At 34.9% G+C, this 18669-nt stretch overlaps 1 protein-coding gene across 1 annotated transcript; it reads right to left on the reverse strand.

Moving 5' to 3' along the window:
- Window positions 1–237: 237 nt before the first annotated feature.
- LOC134272655 (stabilizer of axonemal microtubules 2-like) lies at window positions 238–14471 on the reverse strand. The gene is made up of 5 exons (XM_062754861.1): window positions 14312–14471; window positions 8830–9003; window positions 4362–4474; window positions 2153–2239; window positions 238–2048 (listed from the first exon to the last, which is right to left on the reverse strand). The coding sequence occupies exons 1-5, from the start codon at window positions 14347–14349 to the stop codon at window positions 1054–1056; spliced, it is 1407 nt and encodes a 468-aa protein (XP_062610845.1). The 5' UTR covers window positions 14350–14471; the 3' UTR covers window positions 238–1053.
- Between the last annotated feature and the right edge of the window lie 4198 nt (window positions 14472–18669).

Raw genomic sequence — 18669 nt, forward strand, 5'->3', positions numbered from 1 at the left:
CAAAAGTTGTGTAGAATTTCACCCAGTGTGATACAAAAACAAACAACACAGAATAAGAACATTGAATCTCCTTTAATATAATTGTTCTCTATTCCACTAACAAAATTAAAAGAAAAGTACAGCGATTATGTTGAAAATTACAATATGTAACAACACTGTGAAATCGTGTGTCATAAATTACAAAATGTATTTTTCATGGAATGTAAAAAGTTTTTACATTTATTGCTTGGAAAAGGGAAAAACAATATAAGCTTGTGACATTTGAAGCGGCAGATTAGAAACAAGCAATTGTAATACATGTAAGTCAAACATCATCAATTAATATCATGTACTCTAATGATAAACAATCATTGTTACTAATAAAGAAACACAATTGTTATTACCGTATTTATACCGCACAGACCCTTTGCAAAACAGCATCTGGACCGGAAATGACGTTAGCAATTAAAGACTAACCCTTTTCCGGTAGAGATTACGTGCTTATTTAACAGTGTTTAAGTACCGCAAACTTAGTGTGAAAACTGTGCGATATAAAACGGTATGGATATTTTTGGCAACAAGTTTTCTCATAAGAAACGTAGTTATTTGTAATATAAACACAAAAATCTACGGCACATTAATAAATACATGTAATTTTTTAAACATCCGGACACCCAATGGCGGCCTAAATTAATCTACAAAAAATAGAGGTATATGATTTCTGATAGGGGCTATACAAAGAGGTTCTAAATTATACTAGAAGCAGATATTTAACATATTGCGTCACTAATGTTTTTTTATGAAATGTCCGTCTCTGTGCTAAAAAGTGATGACTTTGTTAGTTATATAGCACTACAGCATCCGGGCATTTCTCTCCCATGTTTATATCTGTATTTCTGTTCTTTTGGAAACCAAACGAAAATATAGGCACTATTATTAAAAATACAACCCAAATCCAAAGATCTCTTTTATACTGACCCTTACCAAAGCTGGCCTTCACGATATTTCTACACAAACATAATATCACAGACTGTATATATGGGATAAATGAAATTAAGTTCTAAATTGTTCAGATTATGCAGCGGTCATCTGCATTCGGTTTGGCGACTGAAAGCCATTGGACAGTGAATGGACACTCTCGAAAACGGGATTATACATCTTGTGACCTCGCTGGTCAGTGGAAACGAATTGGTATTGCGACTGACCCTTTTCTATTCCTATGACAGGGCAGATTTCAACTTGTTTAGGTGTATAGTCTGTGCGGTACATGGTACCATCTTCAAACTTAGATCCACTCTGGAAAGCAGTGTTGTCGGGTCTAAAGCTCTTGTTTGGCTGTAATTCATGAGGAATGAAATGAGCCTTCTGAGTGGAGAGACCCTCAAATGGCGCCGTGTTTGGATGGTATTCGTCTCGCATCATGGGTTTGTTTCTATTCATCTCCCACTTTTTGTAATCATGTGCATAACTGGTACTCCCGTCGAAGGGGGCGTTACGTGCTTTATTGGCAGACGACGGACGATGGGCGACCACTCGGTCTATCGGAAGCTCGCGGTAGGTGGCGTTATGTGTGGTGGTCATTTCCATGGTGCCATCGGGCTTCTTGTACTGCTCATGCGCATGTACATAGGGGCGTTCCATCGGCCATTTTCGATAATCGTTTCTATTGGTAGTCGTATCTTCTAATGGTTTCCCAGAGGAGAAAGCTTGGTTATCGGGTTTAAAGCTTCGAGTGATCTCCCCTGGGTTGCCCTTATAATCTCGTTTGAACGTTGTCATGTCCTCGAAAGGTGCAGCGGGGCCCTTGTACTGTTCCTTAGGATGAACGTACTTTGGCTCCAAAGGATGTTTGATGTAGGAATCTCTGTAACCGGTCCTATCATTGAAGGGGGAATCGGACATCTGAGCCGCCTGCGGGGGCTTAATCATGCCGCGTCTTTTGGCATCATACTTGATGTAATCATGATGCATTGTGCTTTCGCCCTCAAACCTACTGTTGGGTGGTTGCCATGCGTCCTGGGAAACGTATGGTCCGACTCGACCGGACATGTCCCATTTTCTATAGTCAGCTGAAACATTAAAATGAGAATGTCATTCAAGTATAGTTTATTTTTGCTCTTCTGTTTACAGGTACCATGAAGAGTGAAATCGCAAAATTGTCTCAAAGACTTACATTTGTAGGTGGGTTCCCCCTCGAATTTGCCCTGGGCCTGGCGCTGTCCGTCATGCTTTATCGCCCTCGCCGGTTCCTGATACTTCTCTGAAAATATTATTATGAAGAAAGCTTAAACATACGCTTGATATTATCAAGTTCAGTCCAATTTTTTTTTTACAAATACATGTAATATTTGAAAATCCATAAAAAAAATCTACGTATAAAAATCTATTAACTTTGGCTTCTAGTTATTGGAAGCAATGCGATCGAAGGGGAAGGAATTAGTTGACTGCCAGTTTAATGACTAAAACACATTTTCAAGTGATTATGAAAAAATTAGATTTTTTACTAAGAGCTAATTTAAAAGAGAAGTAAATATCACTCGCAGCGAAATCGCGTATAGACTGGATCTATATACATGTATTGTGCTAAAATGACGCGTTCATTTTCTCAATTTAATAAACGAATATAAGTTCAGTATCTAACGCCGTAATCAATTTAATTTGTTTCGAACACACCCGTTCCGAAAAAAACTGTTGTTCCTTTAGCAAAATACTTCATAGCAGATATATAAAGATGTTTGAAAATGATAATGTGTTTGTTATAACGAAATGCCTCAAACAATGACACGTATTATGTTTTTACTGTTATCAGATATAAAATATCTATTTGCATAATGTGAAAGTTCTAATGAAGATATAATTTGAATTTAAGGTTGAGCAAACGGGCAGGTATTACAAAAACTTGAGTTAGAAAGGAAAAAGGGGGGGTACGAATGCTATTCTTCTTGGGACAATTAGTACTCTGAATCAGAAATATGCCTTCGATTTCCCACGTTTCACTTCCCATATGAAAGATGCCAATTACTGGGTCGTAAAATATTTACGAAGCAAGAAAACCATTGTCCTATTTTTGTTAATTAGTCAACAAAATATTAGGTTAGGACACGTTTGTTGTAAAGGTATGTATATCGGCGGAGGGAAATCATGTTCTTGTTTACCATTTGAACCATGACTACGCCCTCAATAATATATGATGGTATACGAATATGCTTTGTTGACTCTGGGTATTATAAATGCTCTAAACGGTTTATCAAAATAATTCATGATTTTACGATCCTGGAAGAGATTTTCTAGACATTTAAATAAGTTAAGCCTAATAAGGTTAAATATCTGTATCAAAACACACGGAAGAAAGTTGGCGTAACAGAACATGGACAAAGCGGTATTTATACGGTACTTCAGCAGTGGTGTGCACCAAAGTCCGACTCGTTGTGATTTACAGAAGGATTTTTTAATGAAATTTCACAGCCAAAAAAAGATTTCAAATAATGTTGATATAAATAAAGTCATGATCAAATAAGTAAGACAATCACACACGCACAGAGGATAAAAAACTAGTATTACGCAGCATTAGACGGACATCAATATTAGGGTATAGATATCAATAACTTTGCTATATCTGTCCCTGTTTCTAGGTAGGGACACCCATCTGTATATGGATACGTGGGGGCTCCAATCAACGGAAAAGTGCGACACGGAGGCTAGGGAGCAACTCACGATCCAAAACCGGAGTCTGGAGATATACGTAAATAGCGGAATCCGACGATATAAGCCTATACCAAAAATACACTTAGAAATGTTTACCGAAAATTTATTATAGAGATTAAAAGTTTTCCGATAAAAGAATGAAGATCTCTCGTGTAAACTGATACACGGCTCATGGTCGGTGATATCGATTGAGAATTTTATTGTCTTGTCCCTTCACTTAGCAACTCTGTGTTACTGGAGTTGTTGTATTGATATAGGGGTATGTCAGATGTGTGTGTTTATAGGTATAGATACTTCAATAAATTCTAAATTAAAGATTACAGAACGCGACAGTGCCAGTGGTATTTATTAATTGAAAATTAAATCTGATAAAAACTTCCACGGGGTCTTATCAAAATTCAAGCTGTGTTTTGGGGTGTCTTATTTTTTCTAAGAGGGAAATAAAATTAGAAAATCTGAGATGGTTTCATTTACGACGGAAAACATATATAACCATTACACACTCCCGGCCAGCTCAATTTATAATTATTTACATGTACTTGGTAGCGAAGTTTTAGTCAAACTAATAAAACGTACAAATTACATTATAAATCTAACACACACGCTTGACTATAGTATACAACATAGATTTTGTCAAAGTACGGACACATACTATACAATTTCTATTGATATAGTACCTGTATAGTCCTTTTTATATGAGGTAACTCCGTCCATTTCTCCCTGGGGTCTCCTATACTGCTCTGGAACTCTCACAAAGGGTCTCTCTAGCGGGTGTTTGATGTAGTCTTGTCTGTAAAAAAGAAATAGACTCAAATATACCCTGTTCTTTCCAAAAACAAGTTTTAAGACTGTAACCTCAGCTTATCTAAAAGTTACAAAAATATTTCATTAAAGGTTATAAAAATTGACTTCACATAAACGTTTTTTTTTTTTTTAAAACCCTCTAAAATAAACATGAAGGGTATTGTTCGGTTGTTGTTTCGTCAATTTTTAAAAGAGAGAAACCATTGACCAAAAAATATACATCCTAACAACAAATCTACTGAGGATGTAGGGGAAAGTATCGTTTCACTGACCAGAGAGAAGGAAGTACTTCACTGACCATTCATACGTTCTGGCAGAAACACAGAATTAGAGCAACTTTCCATGCGTAAAGGTAGGTTCATAATTAGACAGGGTTTTGTTAGCTTGCTGGGAAAATCATTAGAAAGAATGTTCACTGCAGCTGACGTTAGTGAAGTCTTTTACATAAGTCCGGCAATAACATCGTAAGAATTTTTGCGGTGTTGGTTATGACCCCCCCCCCCCCTTCCAAAAAAAGTTTTTCAAATTTTTCATAGTCATCTGAATTCCTCTTTTCACTTTTCCAAGAAATTATGTTTCTGTTATCCGTATTTTTTTTTCTTTTTTTTTTTAAAATGGTATTCGTTTCTGATGTGTGCGCACACAACACTGAATCACAACACAAAATGGAAAACAAAAATATGAGCAAATTCAGGCGTTGTATAGAATGACAGCAATCACTTTCATGTTGATACAGTATCACAAATGTTGATAAAACGTATTATGCAGTAAAGGCTATGTACAATTTCCATGCTTTGTCTGATTTCAGTTTTAAAATCCATTGCTTTGGTATCCTTGGTTTCCCCGATGAAGCGCGCGATGCGTTTCCTCGGCTTTGCTCCTGTGACGGGTCGGGAGAACATTTAGCGAAGCTTTCTGTTGTGTCTCATCGAAAGATTTACTGGACTTGCCCCGAGGAAGCTGATTTTTTCGAAAGGCTGGTTTTCCAAACAATACATCCAAATCATTATTATTTTTACCGGCAGCCGACTCCCAAGGTGCCTTAACCTTCATGGAATTGTTTTTTTCCGTAAGGAAATTCTTTTCTTTTAGTGCAGGATCTTTTCTAAAAATATCATCTGGGTCTTTCTTGATTGTCTTTCCTTCTTGTACTAAGTCCGGAGTTTCCCATGGAGCTTTTGTTTTATTGTCACGCGCTCCTATCTTCACCATATTTTCTTTGTCCCTTCTAAAGAGATCGTCATGGTTTTTCCCGCGAGTTCTGGGATCTGCAGACTTATCCCACGGCCATCTTGACTGGGGATTCATGGACTTTGTAGGGGACACAGACATCTCCCATCGCTCCTCTTCTGAAAAAACTGATTTGAGGCTCCCGGCACTAGATGTGTCACAGGAACGATCGGGCCTCATGGCAGATTGAGGAGACGATGCTTTCTTTACTTTCAATCCTTTATTGGTTTCTAAATTAAGCAGAAGCCAGTACTGATCATCACTCGTTTGATTTTTTGGAGTTTCTCCTCTCGAGCTTGCTACTGACGTCTTTGCAGTGGTTTGTCGGCTCTGTCGTCTGCTTCTACTTTCATTTTCCAGGTTGGTCATAAATTCATCTGTCATCCTGGGTGTGTAGAAATCTCCAATCATCCCTTGGGAAACCTCTCTCTTTGTAAGGTTCATTATTGGTATTCTCTCAAAAGATTTCTCATAGAAATCTCCTATTTTTCTCTCTGAAGCCTCCTTCTGCTTGCTTTCTCCCAGTTTGGTTTTGGGTTTCTTCCCAATCTGATGAAGCCCATCTATAGACTGTGATCTTGTAGGGATAGCTGGTTGATTGGCTTTGTACATCTGAGTGTCACCGTTGTCTAGCCTTCTGGCCAGCATTCCTTCCCAGTACTTGTTTGCATCCCTTTGAGTGTTGCCGACCTTTCCTCCCCCCTGTGATCCCCCTCTCTGCTCCCAGTCAGACATCCACTGAGCATTGGCATCCCTGTCTTTGGCCTTTGTCGTATCTTTCAGACTCCTTGGAGTGAGTTGTTTCTGTTTAGTCTTTTTCAGATTTTTCTTGTCAGACTCTTCGTTTTCAGCTTTCCGTGGTGAGGACTTTGGACCTGTTTCATCGCTGAGTTTCATTGACTTCAAGGATTTAGTGTCTATTGCGTCTTTTTCCTGAAAACTCTGGACTGTTGGTTCTTTCTTTAAGGATTCAATTGTCCTCTCTTTCTGCCTACTTGTTCCTTTAAGTCCAAAATCCTTCTCTCCCTCCAAGCTCCCCATTCCTTGGCCTGTGTGCAGTGTCCTCTCTCTGATTATCCAGGAGTTGTGTTAAAATGAAGTGCTGTCGCCTCCTGTTATTTGACGTCTGACTGTTTGTTGATTTTCTGGAGATAATGTAGGGATATTGGTGGTTAATTGGTATGGAATGGATGGATGCTCAAAGAAGGCCAATACCTGATCTTCACTTATGTCCTGAATAATTGATGCTGGCCGGATCATTAAGGTTTAGATAGAGGTGTGAAGGTAACTCAGATTGTTCTAAGATGGGTATAAAAAGTCATAAACCTTGGTACCCAGTCAATGAGAAAATCTTATGTATATCGGTATGTATGTCCTCCATCAGAGATTGTACTTATATCAATATGTTTATATACCAGGAAGAGTTGTACTACAGTCAGATAGGTTTGAAATAATGGCATTTCTTTCGCCATCACTTTAGATGCTTTGATTTCATATACTTAAATTTTAATTTAAAATATTTTAATACATAAAGATGTCAATTGATATTGTAAACTTGTTATCCATAAATTCCCGGAGGATCTACACAATCTATGGCAGACAATTGTTTATTTCCATTACTGGGATCCCACATCAATAACTATAATTGACACCCGGGTATTGCTGGCGTATTTATGTACATAATAAATGACTATTGTGGAAAACGGAGCTTGTTGTCATAGGAGTAGTGGCCATTTGTCTTGGATACATGTTTGTATATAAATCAAATATTCACATTTAATATCATTCTCCTGTTTATGTCTCTCTATTAATCACAATCATGTTTACTGAATTATGGTGCCTACTGGAGCTAATTTTTCTCCCACTGTTGCACACAGCATTATTAATATCATCACTTTCAAAATTTTTTCATGAGAAATTTTCTATACAACCAAGGTACCCGGTATGATGTACAGTATATGTATATGTCAATACTAGTATGTGCACATGCAGTTTTCCTATTAGGTTTTTAAAGGGAACATTCATGAATTTTGTTGTTCTATCTTTAGTACTTAAAGTATATACATATATACATTAAAATATAATGAACTTAAACTAACATACAATAAATTACGAGTACAAAACAAGCAACACTTAATTATGATTATCAAATATCTTTAAATTAACAGAATGTGGATGTAAATTTTAAAACTGGATCAGCTGAAATCAATCCAAGTTCACTCAAGTTATTTTTAAATGGCTGTGTGATGCTACAGCATGTTTCAGTGATAATAAAATCAAGAAATTTAACAGATATTTATCTTTAATGTATATAGGGGCGTAGCCAGTTTTCATCCTCATCAAACTTTGGGGGAAAGTATCAAAAGGATATTTTGGTTGCAAACCCTTGAACAAGTTCATTGAATGCTTTTTTGCATTTTAGGGAGAAAAAAATGTAGACTTAAGTTAAATTCAAATTTATGAGAATACAGAGATTCAATTGATCAAGTTCCCGGTTGTATATAATTGGTATGTTGTTAGACTGCTATTGATAATTGCTTAATTAAAAAAATGATGATTGGAACACTGTGAAGCAATAAATTAGTTCCCCTAATAGTAGCTCTATCTATGACCTTGAAGTCGTCTAAAAATCTTGGAAATTGATATAAGTTAGATATGAATTTCAAATGGTAAAAAACAAAGTGCACTTCAACAGCTCTCCGGCAAAGGTATCAAAACTGTTTGTATAATATGCTCCTTTGGCCTTGAAACAGAATAAGAACAGTATTCCTGGATGTATGACCTATTTTACTTTACAGTTTTAAAGTACACTTGAAAAACAGATAACTCAAATATGATGAAATGATGAAATATTGTGTGGAAGATTACCGTATATTGTAAACCAATGTTCATTTGTGTGCAAAAAACATCCACAAGTTTTACTAACCTTTTTTAACACACAAATATTAATCACCAAGAACCATTTATTTTCCTTTATATTTGCAGGAAATATGTTTCCTCAATCATAAAAAATAACTGTTGCATATTGATTTCAAACCTACAAATTGCAATTGTGGGTATAATGATGCAAATAATAGTTGGTTTGGAGTAACTGGCTTTTGTTTGTATTACCTCTGTGTGGTCTTGTCCTCAAACTGTCCCCCTCTGAGGGCCTCCGCAGAAGGCTTGAAGCTCTCTCTCGGTTGGATGGGGTGCTGCTTGTACACATTGTTGTACTCTGTAAGGTTACACGGCTGATCTCCCTTGTTGATGACGTTTGTGGGCCGATGTGGGCATCTGTGCCGCCTATAAATAACCAAACTCTTTGTTAAACATTTCAGATTTATTAGGTCAAGGTCATGTAAAAAAAAATTCAAAAGGTGAAGGTTAGCAATAGCAACAAAGCATATGTTATCAAAGATTAACATATTTCACCTCAACAAATGTTATCTATAAAGAAGGGAAAGTATCACAATCATTTTGGTAGGAAGAATCTCTGATTAATTTGGTCTTTGTTTAGGTGCTTGGAAATGAACTTAATTCAAATCTGCTTTATATTTCTGATACTAGTATATGTAAGTACAGTTCAGCAATTGGCACTGAAACTGTGTCTGATGTTCATCCCTAGAATATAGATATGGTCCCTGCAAGTCTGGCCAACTTAGGTCTTATAGCCACTTGAGAATGACTCACTCCAAAGATTTTAACCTGGTCACTCATTCAGAAGATGTGATTCAGATCCAGCATCAAAAACAATTTATGTATTGAGCATTTGAAGATGCACAATCCTGGCAGTTAGGGTCAAGGTATTTCTTGTAGTGACTTTTGAAGGAACCTGCTCCAAAGGTTTGAAAATGTTCACTGATTTGGAAAATGTAGGTATAAGGTCGATTCATCATCCAGAGCTTCATCCCTACATGCATCATCCATGAAAGTTTGGTCACCAAAGTTTTTTTAGTTACTTGGAAATAGACCTGCTCCAAAGATTTAAACTGGATAATTATATATCTATCAAATAAATGTCAGGTGTAGCAACTAAAGCATATCTGGTAGTGTGCATTCCTTGATGCATCATCCATGCAAATTTGGTCCTCATAGTTTAGAACAAGACCCACTCCCAAACCTTTTTTTGGGGGGAGGGGGTATGAAAATGTAGCATCTGATTCCTAACTGTTAATTAATAAATAAGCATACTACATGTACATATGCTTCATCCAGGCAACTGTAATCAAATAGTCAGGGTATAGAAGTATTCTGAAAAAAAAAACTGCTCCAAATATTCAACCTGAGACCCCATCACCAAGGGTATTACATATCTTTCCCCACTTCAATGAGGTGATCAGCTAAAAATTAGCTTTATTACAATTATCTTAGAAGAAAGTTAACACAAAACCATATACATGTAATATAGCACTATTAGGAAAGTTAACAGAGTACAAAATATATTGTACCTTATGTAATGATTGAAAGTCAGGGATCAAAATATTATAATGGTATATACACTTCATCATACAAGAATATATTACAATCAGGGAGTATGCATGCATTGATTTAAATTTCACTTGGATAACCAGGGATGTATATGGAAATATGGAACAAAGTTTGAGGGAAATCATGAAATAATTAAAGGAAAATAAAATAACAGCTGATATTGCTAGATATCCCCTTCATTGGTTTGTTTAGGGGAAAGGGTTTGGGGTAGAGACTGCATGCAGATCAATAAGATTATCTTGTACTCACAATGGATTTGTTGAGCTAAGGGAGGACAAAGATAAAATAATATACATGTATGTGCAGTACTTTTGTTTTGATAATTTTTTCTCATTTTAGTTCAAGCATAGGCCTGCATGGTTAAAGTAAATTAAAAAAATTATAACATAAAGCAATGGATCCTGGTTACACAGTGTTTTAATTGAATATGTTAATATACAAATTTACAAGCTTGATTATACATTAATCTTTATATGGCCCCATTAATTTCTTGGCGTGGATTTGGGGATTTAACAACAGTCAGTGTGTCATGAAAGAATACACACAATGAGGCCAACCAAGACTTGCTGACAAACGGATTTTAATAACTAAGAAATGATAGATTGATGATTAATTATCAAACATATTAATCAATCCGATCAATTAATGAAGAAGATGCACTCTGCAAGGACAAAGGTTAACGCCAAGAATAAGAATCCTATTAATTAAGATGAAGACCTTAAATTAAGGTTCCAAAATTCTGCAAAATCACAACTTCTATTCAATCCCAGGGTAAAACGTTGTGCCCATTTCTTGGATTGCCTCTGTATGAATTTTTAAGAACATTTTTAATGCTTTGTCAAATTTACATGGAAAATAAGTGACCAGGTACAAAGTAAAAAAATATTGTCTTCACTAAATTATTCAATATGTATTGAAAAAAAAGAAGAGAATTTTATTGATAGGACTTAAATTAAGTTTTAAAATAGAGCGAGAGGGAGGCACTGATATCCTAGCTTTTATTAATGACCGTCTAACACCAAACTAATTGTAAACAGGATATATGATGAGACATTGAGAATTTCAATGTCATTGGAATATTAATAAGACCGTAGGCATCGAACGCAGTCATAAAAACCTTCACTGACAACCAAGAGTAAACAGAAAAGAAATGAACAGTTTTCAATGGAATAAAAACCAGCCCAGATTTTAGATCATTTAAACTTCTCAGAGAAGACATATATTTACAAATATACACCTTGGAGAAATAATTTCTTTTTCATGGATTGAATGGCTTTGTGTGAAAGGTAGTATTTATTGCAGCAATGAAAAGGTTTAGAGCCATATGGTGACAATGAAAGACAAACTACAGATTTATATATGAAGAATATTTATATAAACTATTAAAAGATACTGGTAAAGTTAAAGGAAAAACAGATTAAAAACCTAAATAATATCTGTCTTAATCACAGATACTTGATGTTACATATATACTGACACGCAAAAAAAACGCAACACCCTATTTTAGGGGGAAATAATTATGTAAAGTAAAGAATTTTGTATCCTAAAATTATGAATATCTTCAATTTGGTAAACAGTAAATTAACGGTTGAACGATTTCCATACCATAACCGGAAGTCAAGTTTTAGTCTGCTTAACAGAAATCAAAAATTGCATGTTTAACAAAACATTTGACAATATTACAGAGTTTTAAGGGGATTTTACTGTTCATCATAAGTAATGCAGCAATATTTCAAAAAATAAACTATACTTTTGTTTCCCGAAACAATGCTAAGGCTACTTGAAAACGGCTTATGTACGCATTCCCATTGCTCTAGCCGGAAAATTTCAATGTTAAGGTGATGGAGAGTTGCTGATGCGAAAATTCACTACATTTCGCCTCAGCAGGGTCTTGCGTATCATATGCATTAAGGACAGTCCTTGTACAGGAAATCCAAGGGTGACTACACTGCTCTAAGTTAGAGAAAATTTGACCTAATTAGCTGAAAAACGGGCATTTAAAAATATCAAAGAATAATTCCTTCGCTGAGATCTCGATATTAATGAACCTATTGCATCTTAGAAATTAAGCTGCAATTGTTGTTTAGGGCGGTCTTGCACGTTTTATTTAAACGGCTGGGAGGGGAGTGTTTTAACAGTCATATTTTACTTAGTAAAGTAAATAGAGAAACATTTCACATTTTTATCAAATCTCTGATGATCTGGAAAGTGAATTTAGCCTTACTTTTTTTGCTTTTGAAAATCATAAGATAAAAAATCAAACACTTGTAAATTACTGTTTGTTGCTTTCTTTTGCGTGTCAGTATATTAAAAAAAAACCCATATCAATTAGTATTCCTTGTGAATTATTAGGTACAAATATTGGGTTATTATTTTTTGTAAGAAAAATATGCCAACCTTCAAATGCTTGTGGTCTTAATCTTTATTAAACTAACATGTATTTTTGGGCAAAATAATTCAAATGCTCATCATTGAAGACAACTAGGAGCTTATTCTATTAAATATTCGTTATACCTACTCATCAATTTTTGATGATTTCAAAAAAAAAAAATCTGCATGGCATTGGTAAGTATATATGTAAATTCATTCTAAGCTTGTATTGTGCTACAGGAAAATGAGAACACAAAGACCTTTTGTCAGTAATATTTGACTTTACTTTAGGAGATATTTTGAGCTTGATTTTGAGGGCAAATGAAATATGCCATAAATCACTGCAGAGGAGGACAGACAGAGTTGTTTCCCTTTAAAACACATTGATCCTTTCAAGCTCCATACATTTCATTACAATATGGTGCACTGTATATTTATTCGAATTCTATGCAGTACATGTATGGAATATTTCTTCACTTTTTACCTATTTAAAAAAATTATTTACTTGGGATAACTCATGGTTTAATTATGCAGGATAAAGTTTATACCAGTACAATATTAGAGTGGAAGGAAGAGATAATATGGACACTGTCCCTCACAAAGCTACAAGTACAGCTTATACTTTTATTTGGTAGGATTTAAAGGAGCATAATTATATTTATCATTGTATTTATTATTTTCTCTATCAGACTGGCTCAAACTTGATCCCTTCACATCTAGTTTAAAATATTACCAGGTATTTCTATTTTAAGCCTCTTAAAAAGCATAATAATCCCAGATTTTTCTAAAATTGGAAATGTTCTTCAGTGAAGCAGCAAATATTATAATGATGAGGTCACAATAAACATTTTAGAGTGGATGTTTCTATAAACTGATACTTCAGCTGCTCTTTGTAACTGTGTTGTAATTGCCATAATGAATATGACTTATCTATGCCTGATAAAAGAAAATTAACTATGAACATTAATAGAAACACTTTTTTCTTTTAGAAATTTCTTATCAACTAGTATCGTAGGTATCAAGTATAAAAATAATAAAATAAACAAAAATATCCATTTGATTTGAAACAATCTCTAGATATACAGACTCTTGAGAGAGCATATTGACCTCGCACTCCATGCTCAGTTGATACTAAGTTTTTCTAGGGATTCGCCTAATCAAAAGGATTAATTTGTGTATACCATTCTGTAATAAACCCATAGTATTCCTCTATATCATTTAGTGAGAGTGAAAAGAACTAAAGTGTTGAAGACAATGAACAACAAAACATAGTTGTCCAAGGGAGGGGGGGGGGGGGAGGGGGTGTTGAATACGAGCACGGGACATACCCCAGGTCATTTTATTTACATGGTACAAAACTTTCGAATCTGCATGCATGTAAGAATATTTGTATCCTTAATGAACATAATGTTTCTAACCTAACTGCAATGTCCCATCGTTGAACAGACTAGAAAAATTAATTTATCATGCTAATTAAGAAACGTGTTTGTCTGTAATAAATGACTAATTAATCTGATATAAATCCTATTGAATGATCAATCCAAAACAAATGGAAATGTATAGTCATGCAAGCTGGTCAATTAAGTTAATCATCACCTTTGTATCTTTAAATAATTAATTAGTGACCTCTGATACAACTTAGTATAAAGTTTAAGCAATGTCCAATGTGCACTTTCACAGTTCACATGCAAGTTCTAAATTAGTACGTTTCATTAACACAGTTTTAATAGAAAATGATAACAATTTTACTTACCCACATGTACAGATTTCACATATACATTTCTTGACCATCCTGATTTGTTATCTTTCTGTTTTAACGCCTTTTCTTTAGCCCAGGGAGTTTGGTTACATAGACATAACAGGCGTTGTCAAGCACACGGGCACCTGTTTACAATATGGTGGATAGAGACCGGTGAACCTTAACCAAAGGGGTTTCAGGTCACATATTCTCTATATATAACATCCAGTTGTAATGGAAACCATTGATCTACAGTTGCTGAAAGAAAAGTTTCTTCATTACATTAAACTTTTGTATAAAATCTTGTGCTTTTGGATATATTTAAAAGAGACAAAATGTCAATTTGCCCTCCAATCAATTTTAATGGAATCGTCCAACGTTTGTCAATAAAAAGCGGGATAACTGCGACAATATTTTTGTCAGATGTGGTTAGAAGATAAAGCACCTTATAACCCCCCCCCCCCCCAAATAAAATGCAAGAAAAAATATATTCAACAGGGGGGGCAGAAAGTTGAATTTCACACACTCCTGAAACAAAGATTTTTTTTCTAAAATTAGTAATCAACTGTCACAGGCACCTGTGTGTTAATAACACTGTTATTACTAAGGTTAAAATTTATTTCCGAAACAAGTGTCCGTGTCAACTGTACGTATACAAACTGATATGAAGAGAGATTTAATTTGTTTTGATAATCATGTATTTACTTTAACTAACTTTAAAGCATTGAAATTTATTCCTTGTAACAAAACATTCTTTGAGACCAAAACATTCAGATAATAATTCACATGATTAACTTGATATTCAATTATACAATACACTTAAAATATATAAATCAGACAGTGAAATATATGAAGGCTTTCGATGCCCTCTTCATAACCTCGCGATTTGTGCATACTTTATTTAATCATTTTTTTAATTGTCAACTTTTTCCGGTAAGTTATTTTATTTCTTTCTCTGCCCCCCCCCCCCCCTCCCCACTTTAAAAACGATGCTACGTACGTCACTGTGGAACACAAAAAGACTACAACAAGACACATAAACTGTACCAAGAAATATCTTTCTATATTATGAGTACACTAGTAGAACTACAGTCTACTTGAGAAATAATTATATTTTGTTATTTTGGATTTCAACAATATTGATGTTACCATGTGTTGGTATAAGTAGAAACTTTTGAGAAATTCATTAAACGGTTTCAAATGGTTTCTCCTTCTATACTGTTTAGGTTGGATTCAAGTTAGATTTGATACGTAAGTAGACCATTCTAAGCTGTATCTTTCTTTTCTATAGCTTGGCTGGATTTCAGTTAGACTTAGTTCATAAGTAGACCATACTAAGAGAAATATACATGTACATGTATGGAGATAACAAACAGTATTCAAGCCCGATAACAATTGTTTTGTGTCAATGGAAATTCTATTAACGTTATATGTTCCATTTTAATTTTTATCTAAATTCTTAATAAGCATTATAATTTCTATATCCTATCTATAAATAATTTTTGTATGAAAATTGTAAACATTTTATAAAATTTAGATCTTTTTAAACAGGAGAAGACAGAATGTCCCTGGAACGAAATAGTTAGAGGCTGAAATAACTTGTGCTCTTTTCAAGCCTCAAGGGAGAGCAATCGGATAAAATTCTATTTATAAACATGTTTTGGTTCGCGACGGCGTGTCTTGCCAACTGATGGAATGATGTGTGTAAGTACGAAAAGTAAATACATGTACTTGAAAAAAAATTTATGACAAACATAACTTTTTTTCTTGACTGTGACTCGAATGTAACGAATAAAGATTAGAGAGTATACAGAGCCAAGTCGGCATGACATGAATGGATTATCATTAAGCCATATTAATCCGAAATTCCTCGTGATCTTTCCTCCCATTTCCACTTTTATAGTTTTGACAATGTGCAGGGGAAACCAGGCACATAATCAAAATATAAATGTGGGATTAGGATGGGGTGTGGAGGCCGAGGGGGATATCTTCAATAAAGACATATGCACAGTTCATGCCAGTCACATATTTTTATACATTTAAAAAAACTATAATAAGCATGATATACATCAGCTGCAGTCATAATAATCTATCAATTTATTTATCAACATCCTTCATGAAATGAAAAGTAAGAATTATATCTCATTTACGTTAAATATGAATGCAAATTTTGTTGATGCAGATGTGAAAGAAGCAAATAGAAAACATGAAGAAAATGAAGAAAAAGAAGGGGGGAGTGCAAGAAGAACCCCCGGAGGGTGCTATACCCTCCCCTCCTCCTTCCCCTCCTCCTTCCCCTCCCCTAGAAATAGACAACACCAGTAATATGAACGTAATTCCAAAATTCCAGTCAGCACCAGCAGCCATGCCGGAGAAATTCCAGTCAGCACCAGCAGCCATCACCAAAACCAAGAAGAAAGTTGGTTTCAAAAATGTAGGGATGAGAATCATTGTTTTTTGTCAAGTTTCTCTGTCTGTCCGGTTGTCTATAAAACTTTCCTAATGAATATCACCAATTAAGAAAATTTATTCTGATTCTTGCAAAGTAAATGCTAAGGTGGTTGTTAAATTGCTTAGATTGCTGAGTTTTGTTGTAGCAAGTCTATGTAGGGACCAGTACTACTGGAATCAGTGGCCTGTATTAAAAAAGAACTTACGACTATTAGACAAAAAAATTGAGCAGATTTTAAAATTTTGTAAAATTAATGATTCCGTTTGAAATTTCTAGCATAAAAATATCTTTTAATTCCTTTTAAAAAGAATTCAAACAATTTTCAAATCAATGTAAAAATGAAAGTTAGGAGCAGAATAAAATTAAATTGAATTTATAATTCAATATAAATAAACTAATTTTTATATTTGATTTACATATAGATTTCATTTTTCACTCTATGTACAGTGTACTAAGATTAGGATTGATTATATATACTACAAGCTTGTGGAGCTGTTTATATTTTCCTGATTTATTGAATTGCTCTGTTTAGAAATACTTCAAGTATTTATACTTGCTGTAGGTGAGTGAAGACAATTCTAAAGCAGTCAAGCCAATAGCACCCCCTCCACCCCCACCACCCGTGAAAGCACCCCAAAGCCAACAACGACCATTAATAACCACAGAGGATCTACTTTTAGCGAAGAGTAGGCTAAACAGGGAAAGCAAGCGACTCTCTAAAAGTAAGAAATTAATTAAATCACTCATAGATGCACTTCTATAACTTTTTCTCATTGTTTAACTTTGATAAGTACAATTAAAAACATACATGATGAAATTTTTTGGTTAAAACTTTTAAAGACATAGCAAAGTCATATTTGTAACCAAAGAAGTATTAAGTACTATTTAATGAAAAACATGAAACCCGAATAGCAACTGTTGGTTTGGCTATTCCGCGGCTTGATCGGGTCCTTCACCAGTGTTCACCAGATTTTTCTTAATCGGTATTCATTCCTTGAGAAAGGAATTTCTTGTGCAATATTTGCCATTCTGGGATTATGTAGACTCTAATAAAAGTTCATAGTCTATGGGAACTTGAAACGAACGTCTATAAATTTATTTTTTTTTAATTATCGTCTCAGTTTCAAGTCAAAATAATTTGTGAATTCGTATATAATTTACCAATGATAACCAATTATATCAATACACGGACGACCCACAGGTGTAGTGTCATCTGTGAAAACAACCAATTAACACCTCCATGCCATGCCTCAGGCATGCACTGTTTTTCCAAGTAAGTCCAGGCCCAATTTTACGCTTGATTGCGTGTACATACACTCGAAATCAAAACTTTGAGAGATAGAGAGTAAAATTCAATGAAATATGTGTAACGGGACCCAGCTTTTGGTTCAAGAGATAGAGAACTTCGAGAGGTAGAAGTTCCAGAGATCAGGAGTAAATTTGTTTAGTTATATAGAGGAAAAAACAGGACCGGAGGTTCACTTCGAGAGATCGGAGTTCGAGCCATCGAGAGTCACCTGTATATAAATAAAGTTGGCAGTTCAGAGTTTGTGAGAGTACTCTGAGGCATGTTTCTTTAACTGTTTCTGGTAATTTGTTTGTTGTCTGTGAGAGTACTCTGACTCTCTGAGGCATGTTTCTTTAACTGCTTCTGGTAATTTGTTGTCTGTGAGAGTACTCTGAGGCATGTCTCTTTAATTTCTTCTGGTAATTTGTTTGTTGTCTGTGAGAGTACTCTGAGGCATGTCTCTTTAATTTCTTCTGGTAATTTGTTTGTTGTCTGTGAGAGTACTCTGAGGCATGTCTCTGTAACTGTTTCTGGTAATTTGTTTGTTGTCTGTGAGAGTACTCTGAGGCATGTCTCTGTAACTGTTTCTGGTAATTTGTTTGTTGTCTGTGAGAGTACTCTGAGGCATGTCTC

Source organism: Saccostrea cucullata, unplaced genomic scaffold, assembly GCF_032062105.1.
Source record: "Saccostrea cucullata isolate Sc308-1 unplaced genomic scaffold, CSIRO_AGI_Scuc_v1 ctg8407, whole genome shotgun sequence".
Classification (NCBI taxonomy): Eukaryota; Metazoa; Mollusca; class Bivalvia; order Ostreida; family Ostreidae; genus Saccostrea; species Saccostrea cuccullata.

What these genes read in the sequence shown, in the direction of transcription:
- LOC134272655 (XM_062754861.1), bottom strand. Translation starts at nt 14,349, where the DNA reads ATGGTCAAGAAATGTATATGTGAAATCTGTACATGTGG. An exon ending in GAGGACAAGACCACACAGAG is followed by an intron (nt 4,475 to 8,829) that starts GTAATACAAACA and finishes TCTTTTTTACAG; the next exon opens with ACAAGACTACATCAAACACC. An exon ending in GGGGGAACCCACCTACAAAT is followed by an intron (nt 2,049 to 2,152) that starts GTAAGTCTTTGA and finishes TTAATGTTTCAG; the next exon opens with CTGACTATAGAAAATGGGAC.